At 36.7% G+C, this 17665-nt stretch overlaps 2 protein-coding genes across 3 annotated transcripts in view; one reads left to right on the top strand and one right to left on the bottom strand.

The window, feature by feature from the left end:
• LOC103437031 (uncharacterized) overlaps nt 1-6239 on the bottom strand; it is a 42911-nt gene extending 36672 nt beyond the window's left edge. For both annotated transcript variants that reach the window (XM_029104500.2, XM_070823973.1), the window contains exons 1-10: nt 5987-6239; nt 5604-5707; nt 3119-3253; nt 2982-3032; nt 2378-2472; nt 2172-2289; nt 1470-1571; nt 1175-1363; nt 923-1083; nt 220-390 (exon numbers count right to left, since the gene is read on the bottom strand). In XM_029104500.2, the coding sequence (XP_028960333.2) occupies nt 220-390; nt 923-1083; nt 1175-1363; nt 1470-1571; nt 2172-2289; nt 2378-2472; nt 2982-3032; nt 3119-3253; nt 5604-5707; nt 5987-6083 (1223 nt within the window). In that variant the 5' untranslated portion in view covers nt 6084-6239. The remainder of the gene's footprint in view (nt 1-219; nt 391-922; nt 1084-1174; nt 1364-1469; nt 1572-2171; nt 2290-2377; nt 2473-2981; nt 3033-3118; nt 3254-5603; nt 5708-5986) is intronic.
• Nucleotides 6240-8926: 2687 nt separating this feature from the next.
• Nucleotides 8927-10063, top strand: LOC139196744 (uncharacterized). Its single transcript, XM_070823083.1, has 2 exons — nt 8927-9461; nt 9960-10063. The coding sequence occupies exons 1-2, from the start codon at nt 8927-8929 to the stop codon at nt 10061-10063; spliced, it is 639 nt and encodes a 212-aa protein (XP_070679184.1).
• Nucleotides 10064-17665: the final 7602 nt, after the last annotated feature.

The raw sequence follows: 17665 nt of genomic DNA, 5'->3' as shown, positions 1-17665 counted from the left end.
AAATAAACTTAACGCCACCTATCACAAGAGTACTGTTAAGCATACCGTAATTTAATACCACTTGACAAATATATAATCAATATCCAACAAGATCATATCACTAATTGACATGGCACGTACACATCACTCACCACATCATGTGGGATTAAAATATGGTACAAAGACGTGGCTTGTCTAGCATTATTGCCATCAGTTAATACATTTACAAGAAAAGGATACCTCCACTGGAGTATCAGTTCAACATCAAGCCCACGATCTAGCTCCTCAATATCTTGGTTGTCATCAACCACTAACCGACGAGGATCAGATCTAAGAAGTGAAGCATATAGAGAGATATATCTTTTACGCAAGCTTGCATACTTCAGAACATGGTCCCATGACAATCTCCCACTGCCACAAAGATATTACTTTAAGCAAATAAAAAAAATATAATCCAACTTTTGTTTCAGAGCATATAAATGAAGTTCGCTGTCAGTTTCATTCTGTGAATAAAAATTGCACAAATTAGAATGCATTGAAAAAAAAATGGGTAAGTTATTGGCACTCCAAAACCCTCATTGTGCACTCCTCACAAGTGTTTTTATTCTAAGTATAGAAAGTTTGGAGAGCACAATGAATTTTTTTTTTTTCTAAATTAGCTGGTTAGATAAGAAGCCCTTTTCTTTACTCTTTCAAATAAGTATTTCAACATTTTGGGATAAAAATATCATATATGTGAACGTATCAAGCAAAGGAGAATTTTAAATATTCTCTTCATAGGAGTTAAAATATATTAAAGAGATATGAAAATACAAAAACAAAATGGCCAAGAAATCCATCAGAAACACAAATTACTCACCAACAATTCATAAGGGTGGATAATTAAAAAAATTAGAAATTAAATTAAATTAAAAAATAAAATAAAAACAACAAGAGCTGATACCTTGCCTTCTTCATTTGGTCAGCAACAACTCTATAAGCATACTTCCACCAAGATCTAGGGTTAGATTTTACAGAGACATGTGGACGATAATGAGCATACTTCAATCGCTGATTAAATGCAGCAATATTATCTGCTAACTTTAGCACATCCATGTATCCATCCTGCAAACAAATAATACTCAATAGCTTTTAAGCGAATCAAATTACCTACCAGTATCAAATCTGAAAGGATAGAAGTAAGATGGAAATTAACCTTTGGCAAACAGAGAGTCACATCATCCAAATTAACTGCTGCTTTGTGCAAAGGCTGGCCGCTATCAGCTAATTCATTTGGCAGTAGTTTTGAGTACTTAGCATTGCCAGACACAGGTTCCAGTATGTAAGTGTGCCTTTTGGGTAATCTATCCGCTGGTTTACCATATTGAGTACCAAATCTAAAAACCTGAAATGCCAAAATTAATATATAAATGCGTATGCACGGGTACATGCAGGTGCGTCTGATCTATTTAATATTTATTAGTGTTAAAAAGCATTCATTGAACATATACCTGGACCCACTCTGATGGAAGCAAATCCTCCCATGGTTTGTTAACATGCCATGGAGCAATATCAGAATCCAAATAAAGTGCAAGCCGATCGAGTTGAACAGACTGCAAACAATGCCAGATCATAACATCAACAAACATGGTAGGGACCAACATATTGATGAGGCCAAGTGATTCACTAGTATAAGAAATGCTTCTTCTTTTTTTCTAAAATACAGTTTTAATCAGTCAATGAAAGGATCCCAGGAATATAAGAAATAAATATAAAAAAATTGAACGATACGTGAAAATACAGTGACGTTGCATTAACATTTTTGGAAGTTTGGATGGAGAGGTATATGAGAATACTAAATGCTGAGCAGGTAATTTGTGGGAGGGTTCGACTTCGGCATCATTACGGGTTACAATAGCTTCGGAGTTGGGACTATTTTGCTTCTGTTATTCTGTTGTTTGTTCTGTCTATGTTCTTTTTATATTGTATTTTCTTTCTTTGTTTTATTATTGTCTATAGACTTTTTAGTGAAGAGCTGGACGTCAGTGGAACTGGAAACCCTTTCCTATGTAATGCAATCTCTCACTTTCCATTTATGAAAGTTCTTTTTTCTTATAAAAGCATAAGTACTTATAACATTTTAAACGTGGAAGAGAAACTGAATATTGTGTGGCAACTGGCAATTATAATTTCATGACATGATGAAAAAGAACCTTCTGTATACAGTCTAGAGCACCCCCAGTGACAAATGTTTCATTTCCGTTGCTATCAACTGTCATAGCGGAAAGGCTTTCCAAGGTTATGCCTGCTGCAAACGGATGGCCCGGGTTGCTATACCATAGAAGACAAAAGCATAAGCTCAAGACATAGGAATTAAAAAATAGCACAACATTCAAAGTGGTTTTTTTGTTTCTTTTACCTTTCAATATCCTCGTATCTGATGTGAATATTTGAAATTGAAAGTTTCAAATTTCCAATTATTGTGCTGATCAGGGATCCTAACCATGATGTATTCTTCAAAGAAAAACAAATTATATATAGGTAGAATATCATAAAACATAAAGAACATAGGAATTCTAGCAAAAGAAATATATGGAAGATAAAGTTCAATATTGAGCATAATCATATTAAAGCAAATGTTGCATTTCAAACCAATGTGTAGGAGCAAGGTCAAATAAGATACGACTTGGGAAGAGACTCTAAGAAAAGACTTAGAGTACTTGGATCTAACATAGGACATGACACACGACCAAGCGCAATGGCGTTCTAGGATTCATATAGCCGACCCCACTTAGTGGGAAAAGGCTTTGTTGTTGTTGTATTGAGCATAATCATAATAAAGCAAATGTTGCATTTCAAACCAATGTGTAGGAGCAAGGTCAAATAAGATAAAGGTAAAGTTGGATATGTGCACTGTACAGTGTGCATTAGACATACTAGGTACACATGCAAACCTACTAATATCAGAATTTCATAATGACAAACTTCACATGTCATGGCACTTGGATTATGATCAATCCTACCATGTCTGACTTTAGTTGCTGCGTCCTCTCTAAAAGCTTCATTTCCATTTCCTATTTAGAAGGGAAACAATACAAAATGGTCACTCAGCTATTGGCAAAGAACACTATCATTCCACAAACTGATTACTATGTCTCACCCGAATTCGGTTTTTCTTAGCTTCCTGTACAGCATCCTCACTGGATCCTTCAACTTGAGTTTCAGGTTCAGCTAACAGAAAAATGCGGTCCAAAGAAACTAAAACTGGATCCTGGCCAAGCCTGCTCCATGGAACCTTGGTTCAAGAAAATAAAATAACCTCATTGGAGAAAGGCAGTTAATTACAGATATCATAAGAAGTGAACAATATTCCACACAACAAAATACCGGCAGTAAATTCAAAAATAAAAATAAAGCGCATACTAAGGAAGTAAATAGGAGGTGAAATTGCAATCATCCAACAATATGTTCATCCCAAAGTCATAATACAGCATCTACATAAACTTAACATCTGGTGTCACCTTTGTAATTATGCACAAATCCCTTCAGCATTTTCGGCAAAGAAAACAAAAGAAAACACAAATTTAAAAAGTTATGAATGACGTAGATATATGCCAGCTATCTATAGTACTATCTATAAATTATTACAGTGGAGGGTTTTCAAAAAAGATCGTTAAAAGTAATACAAATTTTTGCAAGAAAAGCCAATTTAACAGGAAAAAGAAAATGCAATTCAATCCTACGATGAATGGAAGAAAAATACACACACACACACACATATATTCTCACCAAATATATATAGCAAAATTATTGAATTCCACAGACATCACATCTTCCAAACCGAAAGACTTCAAATTACTAGTCAATGACCTTCCCGCACCCACTCTAACTATTACAATTCAAGTCATTCGGCACCCTTACAACTCCAAAGAAACACTCTTCCTGTACCTCATTTAACTAGGAAACCATAACGAGAACAATGTTTTTAATTCCATAATGCATCATGCATCTTGACATCTCTGCTTGCATTCCCAAATTGTTCCTTGAAAGCTAATGAATGGCATCAAATTACCTTTTACTTAACAAAAATACATCATGGTGGACCACTGACCCACTTGAGTAAACAAGACAAAACACACAACGTGGAACAGATATACAACTGTTTCCACTTCCAGAATGGCCTCATTCACAACCTATATGGCATCCTGCATCTTTCCATTCTAGAAGAATAGCAGAAAGGAGCAATCCTTGAACTCTTTCGTCATTGAAGACCATAGCAAGGACCAATACTTGACCATCTGAAAATGCTTATCCAACCCAAATTAGTCAAACAAACAAAAAAATAAAAAAAAATCCCACATCCCCACAATACTTGGCACTCTTTCCTCCCTGAATTACTGCTAAAGCTTTCACATAAAGAGTAACCCCATTTCAGAATATAAAGAATTATGTCTTGTGCAGGGTTACACCACAGCTCAACTTTAAGTCCTTACCTTTTTGCATTGGTAATGGACGAGTCAATGGGACACATTCAAGATGATACCCCTTGGTGTATGCTTTTTGCGAATGATATAGTGCTGATATATGAAAAACACGAGGGAGTAAATGTGAAGCTTTACCTTTGGCGGGAAGTATTGAAATCTAAAGGTCTTGACCAAATTAGGTCAAAGACAAAGTATATGGAGTGCAAGTTGATTGGAAATGGGTCCAAATGAGATAGGAATGCGGATTGAAGATCATTAAGTACCAAAGTGTGAATGCTTTCACTATCTTGGATCTATCTTGCAAAAGAAGGGAGAATTAGATGAAGATCTAAACCACAAAATTACAAGCTGGATGGATGAAGTGGAAGAGTGCACTGGGTGTGTTATGCGATCGTCGTATGCCACTTAAGAGAAAATTTTATAGGACGGCAATAAGGCCAGCATTAATGGCATGGAATGTTGGGCGTTCAAAAATCACCTCGTGCAAAATATGAGTAGCGGAGATAAGAATGCTTCGTTGAATGTGTGGGCACATGAGAAAGAATAGGATTAAGAACGAGGTATCCGAGGAAAAGTAAGAGTGCTGCAAATGAAGATAAGTTGAAAGAATTGGTTAAGGTGGTTTGGACACGTGAACCGAAGACCTACAAATGCTTCGATTAGAAGATGCAACTATGAGACGAAGGCTCAAGGTAAAAGGGGTAGAGGAAGAACTAGGAAGACTTGGAAATAGACTTTAAGAAAAGATATGGAGTACTTGGAGCTAACAAAAGACATGGCGAAAAACCTAAGCGCATTGGTATTCTAAGATTCATATAGCCGACCCCACTTAATGGGATAAGGCTTGGTTGTTGTTGTTGTATGCCTTGTGTAACCACCGAAGTTAATATAAACAGGATCATTTTTATTATGTGAACAAGGCAATGATAAAGTTTCCACATATCAGTAATTTTATCTTGTAAAGCCAGTAAATGATATATACATGAGTTCAATTTTATTATGAGATAGATCCAAGGCAATTATATGAGACTTCCAAACATAATACAGACCATTATTAGAATGAAGTCAAATGTCTCACGTATTGTCCAATACAGAGCTGATCAACATTCAAATAAGCCAAAAAAATCAACAAAATCATAAATATTGATGCTAGTCTCGCACCTTAAGTTTCACTGATCCAAGAAATCCTGCCTTAACCTTCACTGGTAATTCTAGTGCATTGAGTGCCTCAGGCTTCAGCTGCATATTTTTTAGCTCCACATCACCTATTTCACATTTAGCAAGAAATATGTAATAAGGTTCTCAAGCTCCATCGTAATAAGTGTTTTTTTTTTTCCTCTTTTTGAAATGAAAAGATGAAAGTGCAATAGATAAGAGAAAATGTACAGAAAATTAAATATCTACTAGACTCTCTAGTAGATATTTAATTTTCTTATCATTATACTGATATTTCTGCCAAAAAAACAAATTGAAATGTGCCTTTATATGTTGTTGTCATGACTCTATTTAGGAAGCATTTCCAAGGAAGGAACGAACGAACGAACCTCGCCAGACACTGATCTTGAGGGCCTCCTTGTTGAGCCCCCTCACGTAGTCCCCCAAGTACCTCTGCAGGAGGTTCGCCACCTGATCCTCCAACATCTTCTCTTCGCCGGCTTAATCTTCCTCCCAAATTGCTATCTCATTTCGACCGACTGATATCGGAAGAAATCGCCAAGTGTTGGCTTCCAGACGACGCGACCTACTTATACCACTGGAAAATGCGGCCCGCATCATCGATTCTCTGTTGCGCGGAACGGATTGTTATTGTGTTCCGACCAGTGCAATGTAGCCGTGTGTGCGGAAGGGTTATGTGATCTTACGTGGCGGGAAAGCATACGATTCTGAGGGTTGACTGTTGGTTGAGTGTGGGTCATTGGCGGTGTATGCTTTATAAAGGTGATGTCGATTGGCGCCTCTCTATGGTCTGCGTGTCGGGCTCGATGCCATTAAAAGGCCAAACATCATATTCGCATCCCTTCCATATAATTCGTCAAATCAAAAGATTCGGATATATGAAATTTGATTTTACAAACAAAGATCTTTTTAAAAATTATAATAATTTTAAATATTTGATCAAATTTTAAGGATTCAAACTTCTTAATTTGATGAATTAAATGAAAGAGATCCGTCCCTATACATTAAAGGCATCGTTTTCGTTCCCTGTCTTGGTTTTGGAGTGTTTAAAATATCTGAAAATCTATATCCAAATTTTTGGAAGCCCAACCGACAAATAAGGAAAAGCATATGTGCAGCTAGGGAGGTCATTGCAAAATGTTCAAGATTGTTGTAGGCAACAGAGAGAAGATTTTTTTTTTCTTTTTTTTTTTTTTTATCAAACGATAAATTTATTAGATTAAATATTAGGTTAGAATATGGGAAGATCGTTGGGAAATGTCGAGGATATATTAAATATTGATAACAATATCAGCTTCTTTCAATGGAAATAATAGAAATTTAAAATGAAACTTTAAAGATTGTCAAACATTGGTTTGGACGAAATATAAGTGTTTTTTTTAAATTTAATAGATGTGTCAGAATTATCAACGATATCTGTCATTTTAACCTAAACTTAGTTTCTCTTATAGGATGTGAAGTTTAGATTTCACCCCTCATTTCCATATTTTTCTATGATTTTTTTGGATATTTTCATGAAAATATCGATTGTAATGAAAAAAATTTAAACACTAGTTTGGACTCAATGTATGAGATCACTGTCTTTTTCTTTTTTTTTTATTCTAAAATAAACAATATGATCTACACTAAGACCATGTACAACTCTTAGGCTAAAACCTAAAATTTTTAGCCCAGAAAATTTAGGGCATATTTGGTACTATACTTGAATCCAACTTTTTAAACTCAAAAATAATTTTCAAGTTTTAGACCTTAAAAACTTATTCGGTAAGCCTATTTTCAAAAACTGAAATCAAGACTAGCGCAAAAATGTAATATATTCTCTAAAAAAACAAAACGTGAGTTTTTAATTTCTTTCTTTTCTCTCCCTCCTCCCCTCTCACTCCAAATTTATCTTTTCTTCTTTCTATCTCCCCCTTCTTTTTTCTTTTTCTTTTTTGATCTTCTTCATCTCTCCTCCAATCCACTCTTTTCTTTCTCCCAGTTCTTTCTCTCACTTCTCTTCCTCTCTATCTCCTCTGATCCTCTCTCTTCCTTCTCTTTCCTCCAATCATGTCTTACTTTCTTTCCTTTTCTCTCATCTTTCTCCCTCGACCCTCTCTTTTGAGATCTCTTTATCCAGTTTAAGTTGTAAGATTTAAAATTTTTAAATCGCATACCAAACAAGCTTTTGAGTCTTAAAGAAAATTGTTTACAAGAAAAGTTCTTAAGAAATGTTTTGAGAAATGATAAAAAATTTCAAATATAATACCAAACAAGCCCTTAGGTTTTAACTCAGAAACAACTTTTTTGCTCAAACCCTTGTGGGTTAAAATTTTAGCCCAAATCATTAAAGAATGAATTTACGCTAATTTTTTTTCTTGAAGTAACTTTTTAAAAGAAAAAATTATGTAGACTATCCTAATTTAATTTTATGAACATTTTAACCTAAAAATGTTTAAATTCCGACAAATATTGAAAAATCACTAACCGACACCATGAAACTCGTGAAACACTATGAAAGAATATGAAACGCATAAAAAAATTAATTACTTTAACTGTTGGATTTAAATTTGGACCATCAGATTTTTTTTTTTACCGTTGGATTTCATCAAATTAGATCTTAACCGTTGAATTCAATGAATCTATAAATGTAAAACTAAAAGAAAAATATACATATATGGTAGACCAGCCTCACTAACCCTGAGGGAATCCTGGGCTAAATTTGGCCCTGAAATGAGTTTGGACCTTTAACTCATATTTGCCACAAGGGTTGGAGTAAATTAAGGTAAGTTTAGAACCTAAATTTGAGTTTTACTCCAAGGGTTGGAGTGGGTCTAAGACTATCTCCAACCCTTGGCTTAAAACCTAAAATTTTTAGCCCATTAAATTTAGATTTTAACCTAGAAACAGTTTTTCTGCTCTAACCCTTCTGGCCTAAAATTTAACCCGGAATTATTAAAGAATGAACTTAGGCTAATTTTTTTCTTAAATTAACTTTATAAAAAAAAAAAAGAATATGCGGATTATCGTAATTTAATTTTATGAACATTTTAATTTAAAAATATTTAAATTCCAATAAAAATTGAAAAATCACTAAATCGACATATGAAACTCACCAAACTTTCAACTTTCACCAAAATTTCAACTTTCACCAACCGTTCTACTTTCATCAATCATCCTTTATATAACCATAGGACCAATTTCAACTTTCAAAGTGTTTTTGTTTCCTAAAAATCATCAATATCTCATCAATGGGTGATAGAAGAAAGCGTAGCAGGGCAATGCAGATGCCACAATAACAAGCAAGGCTTGACATTGAGGATGAAGAAATGATCAACACCGAAGCTGAACTTGCAAACTCGCTTATGCAATATGAGCACCATGCTGAATCTAGCCATCGTGGTTCTGTCACGAGGCATTTATTTTTGCAGCGTGATAGAGAAGAGTGTCATGACCGAATGATGAAAAATTATTTCATCAAGCATCTGAGATTTCCTGCTCATCATTTTCGCATGCGGTTTCGCATGAGAATAGAGCTTTTTGAAAGCGTATTGAATGCAGTTGTCAGTCATGACCACTACTTTGCAAGGAAGATAGATGTCGTAGGCCGACAAAATCTATCACCTCATCAGAAGCTCACATCTGCATTTCGAATGCTAGCTAATGGGTGCTTCGCATACTCAACTGACGAGTATTGCCGACTTGCGAAGAGTACTATTATTGAGAACCTGAAGCATTTATATCATGCAATTCAAGCCATATATGGATCCACATACCTCCGCAAGCCAAATCGTGAAGACTTGAAAAGGCTTCTATGTAAGGCAGACAAAAGAGGCTTCCCTAACATGATAAGAAGTCTTGATTGTATGTATTGGAAGTGGAAGAATTATCCTACTACATAAGCTGGCCAATTCAAAGGCCGTCATAACAAGCCAACCATCGTGCTAGAGGTTGTGGCATCTTACGACATATGAATTTGGCATGCATTCTTCAGTGTTCCTGGATCAAACAACGACATCAATGTTCTTTAGTCTTCATCTCTGTTCGATGATGTTGTCAATGGATGGGCACCAGAATTTCGGTATAAGGTAAATGGTAATAGGTATGAGCTAGGTTACTACCTAACTTATGGTATTTATCCTAGTTGGTCTACCTTTGCCAAAAGTTTTTCTTATCCCAATAGTGCAAAGAAGAAATTATTTTCGCAAAGGCAAGAGTCTTATAGGAAGGATGTGGAAAGAGTGTTCATGATCGTACAAGGTCGATAGGCCATTGTTAGAAGGCATGCACGACTTTGGCATACCGAATTCCTCCATTCAATCATGATGACGTGCTTAATTTTGCACAATATGATTGTGGAAGATAAGTACATCGAAATTGAAGAAGATTCAGACAAAGCTATTGTAAGAGATGTTGAATATCTCGCTAAAACCACATATAAGACCCTACAGGATAGGGTCACATAGATTGAGTATATGAGACGTTTAAATAGAATTCAAGCTCCTCAAGGTCATGACACACTCCGTAAGGATTTGGTTGAGCATGTATGGCACCAAAAAGGTGACCGTTGATGATATTGGTTGAGCATTTATGTAATAGTTTTAAGTGTATTATGTTGGTATTTTCTAGTAATAAATTTAAGTGTCTTCTGGTGCAAAGTATTTTGTGTAGTACGTTAGATAAATTATTGAATGGAGGTTGAATTATTGAAGGCATCTATTCTACATCAAAGTGTGGAATAATAAGTACAATAATTATTGAAGGCATCTAGATTAATAGAAACAATAATTAATACACACAACAATTAATAAAGTACATAAACTTAATACAAACGATAATTAATAAACCACATAAACTTAATACAATAAAAAGTTCATAAACTACATAAACTTAATAATGATATCCACGATCTTGATTTGGCAATGGACTTAGTGGTGGACTTGGGATATAGTCTTGAGATGAATTATCTTCTTGAAATATACTCATTGTGGCATCCCTTTTGCTTACCACGTAAGTACTTTTTCCTCTATTGAGTGTATTTGTTGAGGTCATCCATCATCAAATTTATTTCGAACCTCTCTTGCTCCCTATCCACTTCTTCCTTCATTTGCAAACACATTCGGGCCGCTTCTTCTTGGCGAGCTATGGGTTTCGCTCAATTTTGCAATTCCGGTAGCAATGTGTCCACTCATCAGATCTTGGGATTTCTCTTTTCTCTTTGTTTCCTTTTGCTTATCTATTCCCGAAGGGCTTGCAAAAGAAGAAGTTGGGGTCATTTGTTCAACACCTTCATTTAAATCATTTGGGGGCGGGGCTTCACTAAGAAATAATTTTCCCTATTGTTGATCCACATCGGTTCCCCACCTTGGACGATCCTTAAGGACATTCTAAGCATGATGCAACTTAAAAGCTAGCTTTTTTGGTGTAATTCTTGTCTTGTAAATTGTCATTGCTTTGTCACCCTATGCATCAAATAAGTAAAAATAATTAGTTTAAAAATACTATTATGTACATGACAAATAAAATATCAACAAAGAAACTCACAATTTCTGAGAAGCTCCTTCCACTAGGCATGTCAACCATGGCTCTCTCCAAGCTTCCCTTCCACAAAGTGCACGCTTTGTTGATAACCTTCCACTGAATATAAACATCACCAGCTTCCCTTCGATCAGCGTTGGAGTTTTCATGGAACTTATCAATGATTTTACCCCACAAAACTTTTTTATTTTGATTTGTGCCGACGGCACCTTCTTCGCTGATGGAAACCCATGCCAAACATAAAGTAATATCTTCCTCAAAGGTCCAACTACGACCTTTAACATGCTCTTTTGACACACCCCGACTGAAGTCGAGGTGTGTCGGCCGTCACGTGAAGATAACGTAGCCAAGTGCGCAACAAAAGTGATAATAATAGGAAAATGCGAGTAAATAAAAACCTAAAACTAAACTTATTCAACTAGAGATAATATAAGAGTGTGAAGGTGACCAAGTATAAGTTACACACATATCAGAGCATAGGTAAACGAAAGTGAAGTTGAACCAACTAAGTACTAATTATACAAACAGGGAGAAGATCCCTACAGTTATTTAGTAGATCGTCAGAACCGCTGAGAAGTTCTTGTGAGCCACCAAGATGCACCGTTACCTAGGACCTGGAAGGGTGCAAAACAAAAGGGTGAATGGGCAAAAACAAAACTTTTGAAAACACATTTCTCTTTTCTGAAAATAATAACCCCTTGCTATAAAACCCGTATAGTTTCCATAAAATAATAATAATAATATATATATAAAGCAGTGCACAAAGGCAATGAAACCATAATATGCCATGTCATAATGTTTCAGCTCTAAAGCATGTAAGCCAGGTGTAGAATCAATATAAAATAACATGCCAGTCGAAGTCACCTACTGTGACATGTACAACTGGAACCATAGCTCATCAACCTAGGCTAACACACGAGTCGAAGTCACCTGATGTGACCTGTACGACAGGCTAGGTATAAATATGTACGTTCAAGTGCTACGATCACGTGAAGGCTATGCGATAAATCACGGGTCACCTACGAGTCAGAACCACCTATTGTGGTATGTACGACAGGCTAGCACAAGACTTAGATCCAAGGTGAGTATGCGGTGCGAGAGGTGAACAATGAAATGAAGGCTAGCCCTAATCCCCATGTGGAAACACTAATACCGGGTGCAGTCCTGATTAGCTCTAAATAAATACATGCATACCAATGCAACACAACCTATTCAATCACATCATACTCACCTGAAGCTTACCTGAGTCTCTACAGCATCACACAATATAATTCACAAGTAACAGTGCAATGCTCAAAGTGCAACTCATTTCAACATGGCATTCAAAGTATAAATCATTTAAGAAAACGTTCTGGAAACCATATCATATATATATATATATATATGCCCACTCACTAAGATAAGTAGCAGGATCGTAACCCCCTAACCTCTCTTGTCCACGCTCGTCCTCAGGGTACATCTCACCTATATGCGAAATAACTAATTTTACATTAATTTTAAAGCACATACACAAACCCTTGGAATAACTTCTCAAACGTTGCTCAAATAGGGTGTTTGAATATACCAACGTGATCTACTCAATAACACGAACACCCCCATATTTTTAGAATAATTTTCTGACGACACACGCACCCTCATGCGCCAGCCAAGGCACGGCCGCACTCGCCGGCCACGCGCAGGCACATGCTTGGCACACCAACAGAATCCCTAACGGCTTTAAGGAATATTCAGTTAAATAGTAGAATATTCCGTTTAAAAACTAACGGAATTACCTGACGCCATCAATATATTCCATCAAAGTTGACGAAATATTCTCTTCCTTCTCCGGTGGCTTCGCCGGAGTTGCCGCCGGCCGCCGTATGTTACGCCGGAAACTGGAGAAATTTCGAACTTCAATATCTTTGCTATTTCTCCACCAAAATTCATAAATTTTATTAGAATTTTAAGCCCTCAAATAGTAGAACATAACCTTACCAGTTAGGGGTCCTAAAGTCAATGGGAAGTGATTGAAATAAAGCTTGGAACATCCGGCTAAACCTGCAACTTCGCGAACCTGAGAGTTCCGACGTTTAAACCACTCCAAAATTGTTCCAAAATACTAGGGAAGTTAGATGAGTACCTTCTTGAGTCTCAAAACCAGATAAATCCTTCGCGATCATGTGGAAGGAAATTGGACCGCTCACCGGAGCTCGGGCTTCTCGAGTTCTCGACTTCTAATCTTCAAACTAATAGTATGGTTAAACTCATGAGGTCACGAGGAATACGATGGTGACAAGTTTATGTTCGATCTGAGGCGTTTTGATGAAAGTGGGTGTGTGTATATGTGTGAGGGTTTTGGGTGTACGAACAGAGAAGAATCGAGAAAGAATGAGAGGGTGTACGTGCGTGTGTGTGTATGTGTGTATGTGTGTGGTCATGGATTGGCCAAAAGAAATAACAGCAAGCCCTGATTGAGCTGCCGTGAGAGAAAGGAAGAGAAAATGTTATGTGGCCCAAACATAAATAAAATCAACCAAAAATAATATTTCTACCAAGTCTTGCTCTAAAATCATCGAAACAATTTCGTTAAGGAACCGTTGCGACCCTAATTCATGTCAACGAGCTTGTGACGTCGAGTACGATTTAATTACGTCAACAAGAAATTCAATTTAAATCTGAATATGTACATTCACGTCACTAAACCACGAGGACATCCTTGATATTCCCAACTAACATAATATGTCTCACCTCTAGGCATTGAAAACTCTAACTCGTAACCGAAGGGTGTAAGGTGTGGTTGAGTCATTTGAGCAAACTTATGAGAAATAACAAAATGTGTGGCACATGAATCAATTAATACTCTAGCAAAATCACCAAGAATATTGAACGTACCCATAATCAAATCAGGGTTGCTCTGAGCATCTTGCAGAGTGATATGATGAACACGGCCCTGAGCCTGCTGCCGGCCTCCACGACCTCTGTTTCCTTGATTACCTCATCCCTGACTGGGCTGATTAAGCTGCCTTAACGAAACGGCACTGCTAGAAGCAACACCAAGATTCTGGGATGGTCTTCCAATGTACTACTACGATCCACAGCCCGGATATGGTGTATACCCTCCCTGATATGATGGATAACCACCCTGGTAATATGTATCCGTTGGATACGGATAGGCTCCCCCAAAATACGGAGCTACATCTCCCTGATAGTGGTAAGCACCACTATAACTTGTCGGACTATAGCCACTAGGCCCTTGAATCTAATGAAAGGGAACAATTGGTGGTAAAGCAAGAGGCTGGGGTTTCTGCTGATTCTGCGGGCACTGGTTAGTCCAATGCCCCATCTAACCACAAGTGAAACATCTACCACTACCGCCTTGTCTATATTCCCAAAAATGACGATTATTACACCTACGACAAAGTAGAGCACCAAAACTATTAGGATTTCTCTGCTTCTGAAATCGGGAACCACTTGTGAACCTGCCACCCCTCCGTGGCTTAGCAGAATTCGAACCACCACTAGATGAACCAGAACTAGCACCACCTTGCTTAAAATTCTGTGTTTTACGATGACCGTATGATGATTTCCCTTTATCTTTATTATTATTTTTCTGAATGTTACCGTTTTCTTCCTCCTGATCACTATCATTCGGAGCATTCTCGGATTCCTTAACCCGAAGTAGAATCTCAAAAAATTCTTGATATGTAGAACATGGAGTCATAGTCGTCATAGAATGCCGCTTCTTTCGACTACCCCACTTAAAATGTTGGAGCATCTCCGTAGGATTTGCAGCAATCTTCGGGCAATATCGAGACAAATCAGTGAACTTTCGATGATACTCAGTAATTGACATTTTCCCTTGCTTCAAATGTGAGCCCTGATTGGGCTGTCGTGAGAGAAATGAAGAGAAAATTTTATGTGGCCCAAACATAAATAAAACCAACCCAAAGTAATATTTCTACCAAGTCTTGCTCTAAAATCATCATAACATTTTCGTTAAGGAACCGATTCGACCCTAATTCGCATCAATGTGGTCGTGACGTCGAGTACGATTTAATTACGTCAACAAGAAAATCAATTTAAATCTGAATATGTACATCCACATCACTAAACCACGATGGCATTATCCTCATTTTACACTATCGGGGAGAAAATATATAATAATTCGGGGACGGATTGTCACATCTTTTGCCATCTTGAAAAATTTGGAAATGAGAATAAATGGTAGAAAGAAAAATTGGAAGAATTGTAGGAGAAAAGTGAGTTTTGTGTGGATGTTTGAACAAATACATAGGTATTTATAGAGTTTTTGGGTGAATTTTGAGTCAAATATATTTTTTTTAAATTATTTTAGCCGTTGGATTTAAATTTGGACCGTTAGATCTTCTTTTTTTTACCGTTATATTTTATTATATTCGATCTAAGCCGTTTGATTCAATAAATATATAAATCTAAAACTAAAAAAAATTAATGTGGACTGTTAGATTAACCAACGGTCCAATTAAATCCAGCTGTTGGATTGAAAAAAGTAACCGTTGGGCAACCAACACCCACTGACAGCCGAGGGACACGCCCACATGGGTGAGTTCCACCTCGGCTTCCGTTTGGCGCGTCTAGCGCGTTGGGCGCTTCATAGCCCGTGTTTCACTTGCACCCGGTGGGGCCTAATCAAATTTGTGGCCTAAACTTGGGTCAGTATTTAGCCCTGGGATGAGTTTTAGGTTTTAGGTTTTGTTTAGGCCATGGGTTGGGTTTTTTTTTGGGGGGGGGGGGGGGAGGGGAATTATAAGTTTTAGCCTAGTGTTGGAGTGGTTCTAAGGGGTGAGGGAGTGGGCTAATACCATCTCCAACCCTTGGGGATAAAGCTTAAAAATTTAAAACAGAAAATTTTAAGACATAGCCCATAAACTACTTTTCTCCTCCAACCCTTATGGCTTAAAATTTTGGTCTGAAATTATTATATAATGATTTTAGCCTTTTTTTTTGTAACTTTTTTGAAAATAAAATTGATGTAGATTATCTTAATTTATGTAGAACATCCCTTTCAATTTTACACCCAACAATAAAACACCCTATTTTTCCTCTAAAATGGCATAAAAATTCCTAATATTTCTCGCTTACCCACTTCTTACATATCCACATTTCAAGTGAGAATTCGGTTTGGTGGGTTTGGATAGTAACTCTTAGATGAGGTGCAAGAATCACCTTTTTGACCTCACCAGCACCTTGAGTGTCTGAGCCTCCTGTCTCCGAGATTGCCTCAACGCCCTCATTGAGGCCCAAATCTGAGTCCAAGCCCATCTCTTAAGACTCCACTCTTGGACCACCATCGCGACAACATTCGATGAATCGAAATATAATTCTAACCCAACCCTTTGTCGTTTGTCTTCCCCTCTTTTGTCTCCCTTACCTCTCTCGAAGAAAATCGGGCGTTTCCACATGTTTGACATCACGATGACGTCAACATGATGTCAGGTCCACTTAGGTGTATACTCGAGCACTAGTTGCCTAATTGAATATCAGTAAAAAACTGCGTTGACCAAAAAAGTCAAAATCGGAACACAAATCGAACCAAACCATCTCAAACCAGTTTTGGTTCTGGTTTAGAAATAATAAGAACCGAACCGAATCACTTTTAATATAAATTATTATTTTATTACTATTTGTATATAAATAAGATATTTTTCCAAGGTCATATGCATAAGCCCTATATTTTTCCTTACTTATCTCCCCCTCCTTTCTTGTTTATCACTTCTCTCCCACTATTTTATTTTTCTCATTCTTTTCTAGTATATTATGCATTATGTATACTTTAGTTTTAGTTTAGGATGTACACTTTGGTCTTGATCTGAACCTTTTTATTTTTTTATTTATATTTATATGTACACTTTCTATCTTCTAGTCACAATCTTGTAGACCTAGTAGTGGGAACTCAAATTTGCTTGAATTTTTTGTTGAAGTATGTGCTTGGTATTGGAAGTAGAAATTTCGAGAATATATATATATATATATATATATATAATTTTGGTTAGATCAATTAGACCAACATGAACCGAACCATACGGTTTAGTACCAAATTTAAGCGAAACCGCACCGAAAATTGTTAATATTTTTCAATTTTGATTCCTATCTGAGGGTGGAACCGGACTGAACCAGATAGTGCCCACCCCTTATTGGGTATAGGGTGGAGCTCCTCTGAAGTGTCCACGCATTAAAAAGCATTACACGCCATCTTGCCCTCTCACATGTTAATCGATGTGGATGTTTTCGGTAAAATTCAATAGGAATTATTAGTTTGGCTCCTCAATGAATGAGGAGTTTCATCTCAATTCGCTACATGATCATTTTACGAAACTTCATATTTATGATCAGAGCCGAGCCCTATATACAAAGGAGAAGAAGACATGGTGAGGGTAAGTTCCATGCAATCAAATAATTAATATATTAATTAATCAAAAGAATAAGTTTGTTTTAAACGTTGAGTTAGTATTGGGCCTCTAAGTCCAATAGGCACGAGTAACACCTGGGCTTCCAGATGTTGGTTGGTCGAA

This window comes from Malus domestica, chromosome 06 (genome assembly GCF_042453785.1).
Source record: "Malus domestica chromosome 06, GDT2T_hap1".
Classification (NCBI taxonomy): Eukaryota; Viridiplantae; Streptophyta; class Magnoliopsida; order Rosales; family Rosaceae; genus Malus; species Malus domestica.
The sequence above is the reverse complement of the archived record's forward strand: the minus strand, read 5'-3'. Positions and strand labels throughout refer to the sequence as shown.

Coding starts and splice junctions, on each gene's coding strand:
- LOC139196744 (XM_070823083.1), top strand. CDS start 8,927: ATGATCAACACCGAAGCTGAACTTGCAAACTCGCTTATGCAATATGAG. Junction 9,462..9,959: donor CATGATAAGAAGTCTTGATT/GTATGTATTGGA, acceptor TGATTGTGGAAG/ATAAGTACATCGAAATTGAA.